The following is a 13,628-nucleotide window of genomic DNA, read 5'->3' as shown; positions in this document are numbered from 1 at the left end:
AGCCTCCCTACGGCTGGGGAACGCCGGAACGCCGCCACTGCCGCCGCTCACCTGCGCAGGGCGGCCGGGCTGGCCACGGCCCTTCGGCACCATGCAGGAGACTAACGCCTTCCTGCTGTCGGCCCTGCAGCCCGAGGCCGGCGTCTGCTCCCTGGCCTTGCCCTCGGACCGGCAGCTGGACGAGCGTGGCCGGGAGGCGGCCGAGGCCCAGCGGCTGCGCAGCGCCCGTGTCCAGGAGCAGGTCCGCATCCGCATGATGCTGCGGGGGCAAGCGCCCGCCCGCCCCGAGGAGCTCGCCGACGGCACCAGAGGTGAGAGACCCCCCCGGGAGCCCCTGGGAACACGCGGTGGGACGGGTGGTGGGAGCCCCTCGGACCGCACTGGGCTCTGGGCACACCCTGGCAGCGGGTTGGGGGGTGCCCCCCATTCTGACCGAGTCCCCCGAACGCCCCCGAGCACCCCCGGCGCTGGGACCAGGGGTAGCTCAGCCCCAGCGTGGGCTCGTTTTACCGCACTCGGAGTCCTGCCTCAGTTCCCCCAACTGCCCTTGGAGGGCTTTGCGCTGGTGGGGTCCCACACCCCGCAATGGGCTGGCAGGGGGGAGGATTTTAGGATTTTCCCGCCCTGGCAGAGCCCCCCCAGCCTGAGCGGCGGCGCTGGCCGGGCTCCAGCTCCTCCATTTAACGTCTGCGCCGGCGGCCTCCGCCCTGCCGCCCCGCCCGGCACCGCCGGGATCCCCGAGCCCCGACCCCCGCGCTGGGGACCCCAGTGGTGGGGACAGACCCCTCTGACACCCCGAGGGCTGCCCCAGGCGTGAGTCACGCTCCTGGCACCGCCAGCACTGGCGGCGTCCCTGTCCCGTCCCTGTCGTGTCCCGCCGGCGGCCCTGGGGCGGTGGCAGGGCAGGTGGGCAGCGTGAGAGGTGCCATGGGGGGCACTGGGGTTCCAGGTGCCGTTCCCAGGGCGGGGGAGCCGGGACTGGCTGTGGGGGATGCCTGGGCTGCTGATCCAGCTGCGGCAGGGGGGACTGGGCTGAGCCGCGGCATCCCCGCCAAGGTGGCAATTAGTGCCCTCGCCGTCGGGGCACGGGGCAGGGCGGGGAGGCCACTTCTGCTCCCCGTGGCCAGCGGGCAGGTGAAGGCGGCCTCCTCCCACCCCTCTGTCCCCCCAGCTCTGCTTGCGGTGTCCCGGTTCCCGCAGCAGGTCCCCCTGGGATGAGCTGGGGCGATCTTTGATCTCCAGATCCCTCCCTGCCCAGCCCATGTACTTACTCTGCCTCCTCTGCGGCCGTCCTGCAGGCGGTCAGTACAGCTCGACCCTGCGCTCCTCCTTCAGCTCCCGCTCCCAGAGCAATGGCGTGGACCCCAAGGCCTCGGTACGTACCGGGGCTCTGTCCCCCTGCCCACCGCCTCGGCTGCGCTGAGGAGAGCTCTGCGCTCCCCTGGTGGAGGTGGAGGGACCTTCCATTCCTTCCATTTCCCCCCCCTGCAGCTGTACCAGCCGCTGGCCAAGAAGGATTTCGGCACGCTGCGGGGCAGCGGCTGGTCCTCGCGCTCGGCCGTGGACCTCACCCCGCACAAGCGCATGGCCACCATCAGCAACGGGGGCCTGGCCAAGGGCCGCGCCTACGTCGCCGGCTACGCGGCCTCGCAGGCGGCCACCGCCTCACCGCGGCCCAGCTCCTTCCACGAGCGCAACTTCCGCTGCCGGCAGAACCTGGACACGCTGTCGCTGCGCTCCCTGCGCCTGGCCGACGGGCCCCTCCCGCTCTCCGACGACCGCTACAGCGTCCTGTCGGAGCAGCTGGATGCGCCGGGGCAGCGGCAGCTCTACAAGAGCCAGGCCGGTGGCGGCTTCGGCCGCTCCTTCACCTTCGAGCGGCAGCTGAGCGCCGGCACGGCTGCCAAGGCCGCCTGCGACTGGCTGGATGGCGCCGAGGGGCCGCCGAGCCGCACCATCCGCGCACCCGCCATGCGCACGCTCCAGCGCTTCCAGAGCAACAACCGCTCGCGGCTGAGCGCCGGCTCCTTCGGCACCGTGTCGGCGGGAGGCGGCGGCGCCTTCCTGGGGCTGGGGGAGCACAGCTCCCGCGCCCCATCCGTGCGCAGCCTGGCCGAGTCCGGCCACCACCTCACGGAGCCGCGCGCCATGGAGATGTACAACGGGCACAGCACGCTGCTCGGACACCACGCCAGCGGGTGAGGGCCAGGCTGCTCCGGGGCATCTTGGTCCTTGTCCCCACTGTGGGAGGAGTGTGTCCCACCCTGCTGGAGGAGGGCGAACCCCTCCAGCTCTCACTGGGCACAAGGGATGTTGGGAAGAGGGGTGGGATGGTGGGCACAGCTTGGTCCTGTGGTGATGGACCACAGCACAGGCTGACTTCCAAGTGTGTCCTGCCCCGACCCTGGCACCTCCATGGACACATCCTGAGACATGGCAGGAGGATGTTGCTCATCCCACTGGGAATGGAGTCCCATGCCCAGAGCGCAGTGGGAAGGAAATGGGTTCATGTGACTCCTTGGACATGGGGGACATGGTGGGGCGCAGAGGTGGAGGATCCTGTGGGATGCTCTGCTGGGACTCACCCAGCTGTGGTTCCAGGTTTGACGACATTGACCTGCCCTCAGCAGTGAAGTACCTGATCGCCAGTGACCCCAACCTGCAGGTGCTGGGCGCTGCCTACCTGCAGCACAAGTGCTACAGCGACAGCAGCGCCAAGAAGCAGGTGAGCCCCAAGAAGGTTGGGAGAAGAGGTTTTCCCAGTGGGAGCAGGGGTTTTCCCAGCCCCTGTGACACCACGGGCAGGTGCAGGGGCTGGAGGGAGCCCTGGGAACGCAGTATGTCTGACCCCCCGGGCTGTCCCCCAGGCCCGCAGCCTGCAGGCCATGCCCAAGCTGGTGAAGCTGTTCAACAGCCCGAACCAGGAGGTGCAGCGCCACGCCACCGGCGCCATGCGCAACCTCATCTACGACAACGCCGAGAACAAGCTGGCGCTGGTGGAGGAGAACGGCATCTACGAGCTCATGCGCACCCTGCGGGAGCCCGACGATGAGCTCCGCAAGAACGTCACAGGTTGGGGACAACAGTGGGGTGGGCAGGGTCCCCCTCCCCTGAGGGTGGCCTATACTCCCTTCATGTGAATGGAGCTCCACGGGGATGATCCCTTTCCTTGGTTGTACCAGCACAAGCCCCCCGGTGGGGGAGTTGGGGTGGGTGTGCTCTCCAGCTGTTCCAGTACTGAGGGTCCCCCTCTGTGCAGGGATCCTGTGGAATCTGTCCTCCAGTGACAACCTGAAGGATCGCCTGGCCCGGGACACACTGGAGCAGCTTACAGACCTGGTCCTGGTCCCTCTCTCTGGGCTGGGGGCCTCGGGTGTCATCCAGCAGAACCCCTCAGAGGCAGAGATCTTTTATAACTCCACGGGCTTCCTCAGGTATCTGCTCCAGGTCCTCCCACTGGGAGCAAAGTTTTGGAGGGAGGAAGAGACAGGAGCACTGTCTGCAGGGCTCTTTTTTGGGCTCAGGAAGGGATGGCTGTGGGGGATCCCCTTCTCTCCATGACAGAACCCTGTTCCCATGCAGGAACCTGAGCTCTGCCAGCCAGCAGACCCGGCAGAAGATGCGTGAGTGCCATGGGCTGGTGGACTCCATGATCCATTATGTGAACAGCTCCCTGGAGGTGGGGAAGTCGGAGGATAAGGTGAGCCCCCGAGCTGGTGGTGGAGGGGCTGAGGTGCTGCTCCCCCATCCCGTTGTGCAAAGGCACATCTTGGTGTGATGCTGGGAGAACCAGTCCAGCTCCACGGAGTTCACCAGCTGGGCTCACTGGGCACAGCCGGTGTTACGACTCTGCTATGGAGCCCCTGTGCCAGCTGGACACACCCTGCAGGTGGCCCAGGGATGACACCCTTGTGTCCCCTGTGCCCTCCCAGAGCGTGGAGAACGCTGTCTGTGTCCTGCGCAACCTCTCCTACCGCTTGTACGACGAGATGCCCCCGTCCTCGCTCCAGCGCCTCGAGGGCCACCGGAGGAACACCGGTGGCACGGTGACAGGGGAGCTGGTGGGCTGCTTCAGCCCCCAGAGCAAGAAAGCCCGGGAGGTCAGTGGGGGCACATCCTGGCCGTGTCACCGGGGTGGGGCTGGCACTGGGAAGCGCTGGCAGCAGAGGTGATGCCAGGGCGGAGGTGGACGCCGGCCTCAGCTGGTGGGTGGGACACACGGGTGAGCTCAGTGGAGGGTGAATCAGGTGTTTGGGGTGAATCAGGGTGCTGAACCCCTGGTTTTCCATGACATGGGGCATGATGTAGCCAGGGTGACCTGCCCAGCAGTTCAGGCCAGGCAGGTAGGGAAAAGGCAACAACTGGCAGGGAGGGACACTGCAGAGGGGACATCCCTGGAGTCTAACAATGCCCCTGTCCCGCAGCACTACCTGAACGCGGACATCGTCACCTTCACGGAGGTCTCCAAGGATCCCAAGGGCATGGAGTGGCTCTGGAACCCTCAGATCGTGGGCATCTACAACCGGCTGCTGCAGCGCTGCGAGCTCAACAAGCACACGACGGAGGCGGCTTCGGGTGCCCTGCAGAACATCACGGCTGGGGACCGCAGGGTGAGACCCGGGGAACACCGGGGGTCCCACAGCCTGCCCATCACAGCCGTGCTGGGAGGGGGGCACCTGGGCAGGGTTCATCCCGTCCTGCTCCCAGTGAGTGGGAGGAGGAGGAGCAGGGAGCTGGCGGAGTCTCCAAGGGGGTGTTTGCCTTGCAGTGGGCGGGTGTGCTGAGCCGGCTGGCGCTGGAGCAGGAGCGCATCCTGAATCCCGTGCTGGACCGTGTCCGCACTGCCGACCACCACCAGCTGCGCTCCCTCACCGGCCTCATCCGCAACCTGTCCCGCCACGCCCGCAACAAGGACGAGATGTGTGAGTGCTAGGGGTGAACCAGGGCTGGGGGGTGCTTCCCAACCTTTTCCTTTGCCTCCCGTTACCTCCAGCTACATCCCAACCCCATCCTGCCTGCTTCATCCCTGCTTGCAGCTGAGCCTGCGGGCTGTTCCCAGACATGGCTCTGTCCCCTCTGGCTCTGGCCACCAGCCCTGATGTGCCCTTTGCCCACAGCCACCAAGGTGGTCAGCCACCTGATCGAGAAGCTGCCAGGGAGCGTTGGGGACAAGGCCCCGCCCGCCGACGTCATCGTGAACATCATCGCGGTGCTCAACAACCTGGTGGTGGAGAGCCCCATGGCCGCCCGCGACATCGTCTACTTCGACGGCCTCAGGAAGCTCTTCTTCATCAAGAAGCGACGGGACAGGTGGGAGCTGCGTGTCCCAGCTCACACCTGGGCTCCTGTCCTGCTCTCCTCTCCCTCCCTGCTCCAGCACAGTGGAAGAGGCTCACAAGTTCCCTTTCTCAAGCCTTGGTGTTGGGACGCTCCACACTAGCTCAGAGTGGCCTTGTGGCCACCTGCCAGCCCTTTGTCACCCCCTAAGGACACCCCACCATCACCATAGCTGCCTGTTCCCATCAGGGAAACCCTCCCTGCTCCTGCCTATTATTGTGGGATCCAGCCATTCACCTTCTGCCTCTCCCCACCCGCACTAAGCCCCCAGTCCCTCCAGGCCCCTCTGGGGTGGTCTCCTTGGGCTGATGGGCACTGTCCCATGCTCAGTGGTCCCCAAAACCTCATTGCATCCTGTCCCTTTCCCAGCTCGGACAATGAGAAGTCCTCCCGAGCCGCTGCCAGCCTCCTGGGAAACATGTGGCAGTACACCAAGCTCCACCGGGACTTCAAAATGGTACGTACCCATTTCAGAGCCCCCTGCAGCCAGTGGGAGGATCCCTAGGGAATCAAGGCCAGGGGAGTCATCCAAATGCTTCCCAGGATATGGTGGGGTCCCACTCCACCCCTGTTTTTCTTCAGGTTTGGGGACAATCCCAGAGCATTGTCCCTGTGCGGGTGGGGTGGGGACGGCGTGGCCCATCAGTGGAGCAGAGGGGCTCCGTGTGCCTGATGGGGCTGTCTCCTTGCAGAAGGGGTACCGGAAGGAGGACTTCCTCAGCCTGTGAGGACACCCTGGGAGCTGGAATGCCTCGCTGGGATGCTCCGTGCTGCCAGCCATGCTGTGGGGAGGCTGCTCGCCGCCAGACCCCCACTCTGTAGCGTAATCCCTACATCCCATGCGCCTCCCCCATCCGCCAGCTCCCCTTTCCTAGCTGGAGGACACTTGTCCTCCCTCCTGCCCAGCCTTAAAGCCAGTGGCTGCTTTTAGCTCTGCTGTGGGGCCCCACTGGGACCCCAGTTAGGGGGGGCTGCCCCATGGCACCCCTTGGGGCCCCTCCCCACACTCAGGCAGCTGTTTGCAAAACTTGGCTTGTCCTGGCTTGACAGGGGGGCAGGAGCTGTAGGGAGTTGGGAAGGTTCCTGTAGAGCAATTCTGGGGCAAGGGGGCTTCTGGGGGTGCTTCATCCCAGCTCCCTGAGCTGGGGGTGTCCGTGCCCTGTGCCAGTGTGGGATGAACTGTGGGTTACACTGTTGTTCTGCCCTGGCTGGGTGGGGATAGAGCTTTGCATGGCTTGGGGGGCTCTGAGGTGGCTTCTCACAGTTTATGGGGTGGCACAGTGGCCGCAGGGAGCTGGGAAGTGACGCTGTGACAGCGCTGCATTCCCTCTTTGCTGTGGAGGGTGGCCAGGGGGTTGTGTCTGATGGGGCTGCCTGTGTCCTCACTGCAGGAAGCCTGGGAGGGCCTCAGGCCCATCTGTCACCCTGTGGGGACTGTCCCACTGTGGCAGAGTCGCTCCTCACCAGCTGCTGCCAGGGCTGGGCCCTGCTGGCGCAGCAGGATCCGGGCAGGGCCGTCCGGGTCGTGTTTGCTGAGCAGCGTCGCCCCGTGGGTGGGGAGATGTCCCCGGTGTCCCTGGTGCTGGGTGCAGACGGGTCCAAAGCTCTCTGTGCCACAGTGGTGGCCGGGACGGGACACATGGGTGGGCTGGGGGTGGCTTTGGGCTGCCGGTGGATTTGGGGCTGGGGAGCCCCCACGCTTGGGTGGCACAGGGCACCCCGGGGAGGGGCACGATGTAGAGTAGGTAGAGGGGTGGGAGGATGGGGGGAGCGGGCGGAGGGGCTGGAGCGGCCCCCACGGTGAACGGCACCGGCACGGACCAGGCTCGCGGTCACCGGGTGTTTGTCTCTGCAGCTCTCTGTGTACAACCCCCCCACCCTGTGTACCCCTGAAATAAAGGCCTTGAGTGATGCCCACCTGCACCTGTGTTTGGATGGCACCTGGGAGAGGGAGGACAGTGTCCTTGTGACACCAGCACAGGGTGAGGCTCTGTGCCTGGCATGGCTCAAGAGTTAGTGTGGCAGGGACACTGGAGTGGGAAGGACAGACCAGAGCACTGCCTGTGGTGAGGAGACACCCCCCCTGTGTCACCTGTGTCCCCTTCACGGACAGACCCAGTGGGTGCAGCAGCCTTTTATTGTCACGGGGGTTTCCATATGGGACAACGGTGCTGCCACCACTCCTGTCAGGCACTCCCTGGGGCTGGGGCACGTTGTTCCTTGGAGAGCATCACCCATTCCAGTACTTGTCCATCATGTAGGAAGAATGTCCCTGCCACCCACGGCAAGGGAGAGGGCCCAGCCACCTGGGTGGCACCCAGGGGTGGCACTGAGGTATTACAGGCAGGGTGCTCCTGGTGATGGTTTTCCAGTTTTCCACTTTGGAGCCAGCTCCTGTTTTCCCAGCACAGCTGTGGCTCTGATCCCACCACAACTCCCGGGCTCCTCGGCCCTGACCTGGTCCATGTGTCCCCACAGGGCTGGGGGACACGCGTGGTCCTGCTCAGATGTCATCCTCCGTCACCAGGCAGTAGAAGTCCGTGCGGGCACCGTAGTTGCGCGATCCCAGATCCGAGACGTCGAACTCGGAGCGCTGCCCGTCCCGCGGCTGCGCGTCCTCCATCCCGCTGGATGCTGGATCCCCGGGAGTGCCGCGCCCACCGAGGCGGGGGGGCGGGGGGCTCCCGAAGACGCGCCCTCGGAGGCCTGGCAGGAGCAGGGAGATGGGTTTAGGTGGAGGGGGAAGGGGCTGGACCCACTCTGCCGCCACAGGAGTGGGAGGCAAAGCCCAGGAGTGACCTCCAGCACGCATCTGTCCCCTCGGGAGAAGCAGCAGGGACACGGACCTGTGCCCAGGTCCCCGTCCGGGTCCAGGTCTCCCGCGTTGTCCAGGTAGCTGCTGTGCAGGATCAGCATGGGGTCCTTGTCCTCCTGCAGCTGGGTCTGCGGGTCCCCCACGCTGCCCGGGAAGGACACCTTGCGTGGCAGGGCCAGGCACAGCTCCTTCCAGAAGTCCGATGATGGGGTCTGCAGGAGCCCAGAGGGGATGAGCAGGGCCGGACCACCAGAGCACGGCCTCAGAGGGTTCCAGGGGCTCGGCTCGCTCTCCCCGGCGCCGGGAGCTCGGCCAAGGTGAGGGCTGTGCTCCGGCGTGGCACCGTGCCCACGCGCCGGCGGAAAAAACCTGCCTGACCTGCTGGAACGCTCCCCAGGGCTCCGGCTCCCAGCCTGGCCCCAAAATGGCCGGAGTGGCCCCGGGCCAAAGCTCCGCTCGGGGAGCTGAGGCTGGGGAGGCCCTGGAGTGTCACGGGGTCCTGACCATGCAGGTTTGGGGGGTGAGCTCCCAGATCCGGGGCTCTTCTGGTTGGGTTTTTAAATGTCCTCCAAAAGGCGAGTGCCCCAACCTGCTCTTTAGCACTGGCGCCCGGGGCACAGCCCCAGAGGGCAGCAGGGAGGTTGACCTAAAATGGGGAGCTGGGAATGGAAGGGGGTGCTGGTGGGTGGGTCCTGCGCAGCTCTCACCATGGGGCAGCCCCAAAAGGCAGCAGGGAGGCTGGCACTGTGGGGTGCTGGGGAGGGAAAGGGGGCTCTGGGTGGGGGGTCAGGATCCTGCTCGGCACTCACCATGGAGCCGGCTCTCCACACCAGCAGGGTCACTGCACTTCGGTGCTGCTTCAGGAGGTTGATGGCGGGGTGAGTGATCTCCCGGTACTGGCTCTCAAAGACGATGAAGATGGGTTTCCTGGAAAGCTCCAGCAGCCTCCAGAGCCCTTCCCTGTGAGACAAATGGGTGACAGGACAGTGAGGGACCTGCCAGCCCCTCTCCTCTCCTGTGGGAGCTGCTGTGCTCCTACCTGAAGCTGCTGTTGCACCACTCCAGCTCCAGGTACGCGACTGAGAGCACCACGATGAGGCGCCGGCACCGGCTGACATTCATGATGAGGTCAGCTGACGGCTCTGTGGGTAAAAAGGGTGTCAAGCCCCCAGGTCCCTGTGCCACCCCCTGCCCAGCCCTGCCTGTTGCCTACCTGAGTTGGGCAAGATGTTCTGCTCGTCCAGGAAGAGCTTGTAGCCATGGCGGTTTTCCAGCTGCGGCTTCATGATGAAGTGGATGAACTTTCGGTCATCAGGGGCAGTGGCATGGGAGACGTAGGCATCGTAGAGCTTCCCATCTGGGGAGATCCACGGAGCAGGGAAAACATGGGAAGGGCTGTGTGAGCCTCAGACCGCGGGAGGCTGTTCCCAGTGGGAACACCTCTGGCTCACCGTTGATCTCCAGCTCTCCGTAGCGGTCCCGGTACCAGAGGAGCACATTCAGGCGGCACTGGACATAGAGCACAGCCAGGAGCACCAGGAGCACCAGGACCAGGAGGGCTGCCAGCACCGCTGGCACGTGCCCCACCGCCTCTGCCAGGACGGGGAAGGGCACGGTGAGCAGCATACCTGGGTTTGGTGCAGGTTTGCACCTCGATGTGGGAGAAGCAGCAGGGCTGCACTCTCCTCAATCCCCCCGTGCACCTGGGCTCTCCATGGGATGCCCCCTCCCTGTCCCTACCTGCTTGCCGCAGGGTGAAGGTGGCTGTGGCGTTGCTGACCCAGCAGGCAAACACCCCGAAATCGGCATCGTGAGTGAGGTTGAGCTGCAGGATGCTGGCCAGGAGCTGCTCCGAGGAGTTTTGGCCAGACCTGACAGGACATGGGGGATGCTGTGGGTCGGGCTGTGTGGTGACACCCCCCAAAAGCAGGTGGACAGATGTCCCCAGGGCAGGCTCCTTACCAGACAGTGTCCTGGCTGCTCCCACTGCTCAGCCACTGCCCATCCTTGCTCCAGGTGGGAATGGGCTGGCAGCGCTTGGTGCCTGCCCAGCGCACGGTGCAGTTCAGCTCGACCCGGCTCCCTAGCACCAGGTCCAGCGTCTCATTGGCAGCCGGCACCAGGATTTCGGGGGGCACGCTGCAAAGGTCTGGGGGCACAGAGGGAAGGGGATTTGGATGGGAAAGCTGATCCAGCTCCCCTCAGGGCACGTGACTGCTGTAGCCATCCTGGAAAAACAAGCTCTGCCTTGGGGGTCTGGCAGTGAGTGGTGTTCGTGGCTGTTTAGCAACATGCAGAGCCGGTTTGGGGGACTGGGAAGGACCCTTGGCACCCTAAGAGGTGACACCAGAGCAGGACTCCCGGCTGAGCTTGCACAGGGATCCTTCCCAGCTGAGAACAGGGGAGGATTGGGATTTCACCTACCTGCCATGGTGTGTTCAGGTGACAGGCGCGGGCGCTGCCAGCATCTCACGTGGCGTCTTTTGTGGGGGACAAAGTCCACCTGCCTCTGCCACAGGGCAGGCTGGGCCTGGGACAGACCGGGAGTAGCTCGGTGAGTGCTGGCACAGGGAGGGCCTGGCCACCCTCATCGGCCCCCACAGCAATTCTGACTGAGGGTGGTGGGTGCTGCTCCACGGTAAAGCCAAACCACGTCCCACCCACAGCCAGGTGGCCACTGTGTCACCTGCCCTCCCTGCACTGGCTCCCAGCCTGGCTTTCCCAACCGTGAATTTTTGCGTGGGAGGTGATTAATGACCAGCTGGGGGTTGCAGGATTAAAAAAAAAATGTAGCTTCAGCCCAAATCCAAAACCAAGGTGGGGAAATAAGCTCAGCCAGGGGAGACCACAGCTTTGGGCGTCTCACTGGTACCTCCTTCACCTGCCAAGCCCCTGCCTGGGCTGCAGAGCTGCCTCCAGCCTGACATGCCCTTGAACCTGCTAATTACCAGCGCTCTGGTTTGTTTATGGAAATGCAGCCTCCCACCTGGAGAGCTCCCCGGTGGGTGCCGCGTTCTCGGCGTGTTGGGAGCTACCTCGTGGCTGTGCCCAGGGAGTGGCACAGCTGTGCAGCATTCCAGGCAAGTGGGGAGCACAGGGATGGCACACGGGGACCCCCCAGTTGACATCACCGGTGGTGTCACTGCGATGGCCCCGTGGGAAGAGGCGGATACTGGGAGCAGAGCCCAGCAAGGCTGGGCTCCTCTGTCCCCACACACCTGAGGCGGGTGATGCGGGTGCTGGGGCTGAGGTGGAGTCTCAGGGACGTCACGGTGCCAGTGTTTCCATGGTAAACACTCGGACTAACTCTGGGAGTCAGGAGGGGTGAAAGCCTCTCCCAGGGCTCCTCTTTGCCGTGGAGCTCCAGCACTCCTGGCTGCGCCCTGATTGTGGGTGGGAGCAGGGCTGGTCCCCTCGTGTTTGTTGGTGTGGAAGGGGAAGGGGAGGTCTGTGGTGCTGCCTGGCTTGGAGCAGGGATGCAGGCACGGTGCTTCCCTCTGGAGCAGCCTAGTGCCAGGCGTGGGTGAAACCAGGGATCAAGGTACGCGAGAGACGCCCAGTAGGTGTTCAGCTTGACCAGCTGGAAGTGATTTATACCTAAAGGATTAACTGAGTTTCTCCATGGTCAGGGAAGGAAGAGGACGGGATGGAGACGAGCCAGCCCACCTGGATTTCACATGGAGAAAGGGTGGGAGACGCTCATGAGGATGGCATGGGGCTGTCTCTGCCTGGCGTGATGCTCCAGCTCTGCTCCTGGATGGGTCACTCCTAAGCCATTTCCTCTGACGGTCGGAATAAGGAAGCTCCAACAAGCTGCAGCCTGGCCAGGGGCTGTGGGGAGGCCCCAAAAGCCCCGGAGCCCTTTGCTCCAGGGAGGGACAGTGCTGGATGGCTGGAAGTGGGTGCTGGGGCTGCCGAGGGCCAGGGAGGGAGGAGCACCGGCTAACGGGCAGCAGTGGCTCCCATTTCCCACATCCTGGCGTGGGGACACCCCGGATTTGAGGCAGAGGACCGTGTGGACGTTGTGGGGTGGTGAATGATGGCTGGGCGCAGCATTCCCTGGAGCACGGCCATGGGGAAAGCGAGCAGGGCAGGGAGGCACCGTGGCCAGGGAGTTGTGGGGTGGGTGTGCCGAGGCAGCAAGCGGGACGGAGAGCGAAGGAGAGCCAGAACGGGAATGCACAGGGAATGGGGTGAAGGTGAAATCCTGCTGACCTCATCTGAGGCGGCTTCAGCATGGAAAGAAAAGCAGAACAGAGCTGCATTTACCTTTGGAGCTTCCCCAGCCGCAGGCTTCCTGCTCGTCGCCTCCCGCTTGAGCCGACCCGACCGGCCAGATCAGTGCTTGGAATTTCTTTTTTTTTCCCCTTCTCTTTTAATAGTTTATCTATTTCTCCTCCCAGTTCAGCTCCTGCCCTCGGCCGGGCGCTCCTGCTGCCCCAATCCCCGGGCGCCAGGCCCGTGGGAAGGGCTGGCTGTCCCTCCCTCCCACTGCTCCACCTCCACCTGAACCTGCGGGTGAAGAATTCAACAACTCCGGCTTCAGGGGAGGGGAAAAGAGACGAGAAAAGAGGAGGGGGACAGCAACTCATCCAGTAGGTGTCACAAGGCTTCGGGGTCAAGGCTGAGCTCCCTGGTTTCCCAGGTTGGAAGCACCCACAGAGGTATCAGGGCGAGAAGAAACCGGCCATTAGCTGTAGGGTCTCCTGTTTGTTTCCTTCTCCTCCCTTTCCTCCTCTTTGTGCCTTTAGAGCCTTTTTGCCAGATGAAGCTGGTGCTGGAGGTGGTTGCTCCAGCTGGCACTGGCTGTGGGGAGCCAGATCTGGCCGTGGCCACTGGTGGAGAGCAGATATCCCCTGTGCTAATGACCATGGAGGTGATTAGAGCCTTGGCACACCCCGGGCATGGAAGTGGTCACAGCAGCACCAGCAGCCTCTGGACAAACATCAGTCTGAGCTGCAAAAGCATCAACCAGCACGTGATTTGAGGTCAAGAAGGGAAGAAGACGGCCACGGGTGCAGTGTATGTATTTATGTATATTCAAATATATATATATAGTATTATATTTAATAATACATAAATATATATAGATGTATATTGAATAACTATGTATATATAAATAAATAGGTACAGGTCACAGGTAGGACTCTGAGCCTGTTCCCATGGAGAAACACCCTGACTCTGACTCCTCATTATTTAGGATATAAGCCACCAGTGCTGTTGGCTTGTTGTGGGAGGGAAAGAGACAGATCTCTGTTGGCATCTCTGGGGAGAATCCTCTGCTCCTGGGCCCCACAGCCACTGGCTGTGTGTGTTTTGGAGCAGCCTTTTTTGAGGGCTGCACACTTCTCATGGACACTGTGATGCATCAGCTGGAAAATCCAGTGTAAATCTGTTGGATTTGTGGGATGGTGAAGGATTGCATGGAAGAAGCCCAGGTCCTGGGGATGGCAGGGGTGTGGGGAGGCTTGTGAGC

At 63.6% G+C, this 13,628-nt stretch overlaps 2 protein-coding genes across 2 annotated transcripts; one reads left to right on the top strand and one right to left on the bottom strand.

Moving 5' to 3' along the window:
- On the top strand, window positions 1-7,050 carry PKP3 (plakophilin 3). Its single transcript, XM_068194394.1, has 13 exons — window positions 1-311; window positions 1,299-1,375; window positions 1,492-2,198; window positions 2,602-2,725; window positions 2,868-3,072; window positions 3,260-3,434; window positions 3,583-3,700; window positions 3,933-4,100; window positions 4,425-4,610; window positions 4,769-4,922; window positions 5,118-5,310; window positions 5,707-5,794; window positions 6,030-7,050. Exons 1-13 carry the CDS (start codon window positions 92-94, stop codon window positions 6,063-6,065), a joined length of 2,451 nt encoding a protein of 816 aa, XP_068050495.1. The 5' UTR covers window positions 1-91; the 3' UTR covers window positions 6,066-7,050.
- A 405-nt stretch (window positions 7,051-7,455) lies between these two features.
- SIGIRR (single Ig and TIR domain containing) lies at window positions 7,456-12,568 on the bottom strand. The gene is made up of 10 exons (XM_068194393.1): window positions 12,422-12,568; window positions 10,577-10,682; window positions 10,115-10,301; window positions 9,893-10,023; window positions 9,604-9,744; window positions 9,366-9,509; window positions 9,192-9,294; window positions 8,962-9,112; window positions 8,184-8,364; window positions 7,456-8,043 (listed from the first exon to the last, which is right to left on the bottom strand). The coding sequence occupies exons 2-10, from the start codon at window positions 10,581-10,583 to the stop codon at window positions 7,841-7,843; spliced, it is 1,248 nt and encodes a 415-aa protein (XP_068050494.1). The 5' UTR covers window positions 10,584-10,682; window positions 12,422-12,568; the 3' UTR covers window positions 7,456-7,840.
- Window positions 12,569-13,628: the final 1,060 nt, after the last annotated feature.

This window comes from Anomalospiza imberbis, chromosome 6 (assembly GCF_031753505.1).
Source record: "Anomalospiza imberbis isolate Cuckoo-Finch-1a 21T00152 chromosome 6, ASM3175350v1, whole genome shotgun sequence".
NCBI lineage: Eukaryota > Metazoa > Chordata > Aves > Passeriformes > Viduidae > Anomalospiza > Anomalospiza imberbis.
This window is presented reverse-complemented; position numbering and strand designations above follow the sequence as displayed.

Bases quoted from the DNA above. Each gene is read 5' to 3' on its own strand.
- SIGIRR (XM_068194393.1), bottom strand. The intron at 9,510-9,603 runs GTGAGCCAGAGG...GGATCTCCCCAG, and splicing joins CGGAGAGCTGGAGATCAACG to ATGGGAAGCTCTACGATGCC. The intron at 9,295-9,365 runs GTAGGCAACAGG...TTTTACCCACAG, and splicing joins GAACATCTTGCCCAACTCAG to AGCCGTCAGCTGACCTCATC.
- PKP3 (XM_068194394.1), top strand. From the start codon at position 92: ATGCAGGAGACTAACGCCTTCCTGCTGTCGGCCCTGCAGCCCGAGGCC. The intron at 312-1,298 runs GTGAGAGACCCC...GCCGTCCTGCAG, and splicing joins GCTCGCCGACGGCACCAGAG to GCGGTCAGTACAGCTCGACC. The intron at 5,311-5,706 runs GTGGGAGCTGCG...TCCCTTTCCCAG, and splicing joins ATCAAGAAGCGACGGGACAG to CTCGGACAATGAGAAGTCCT.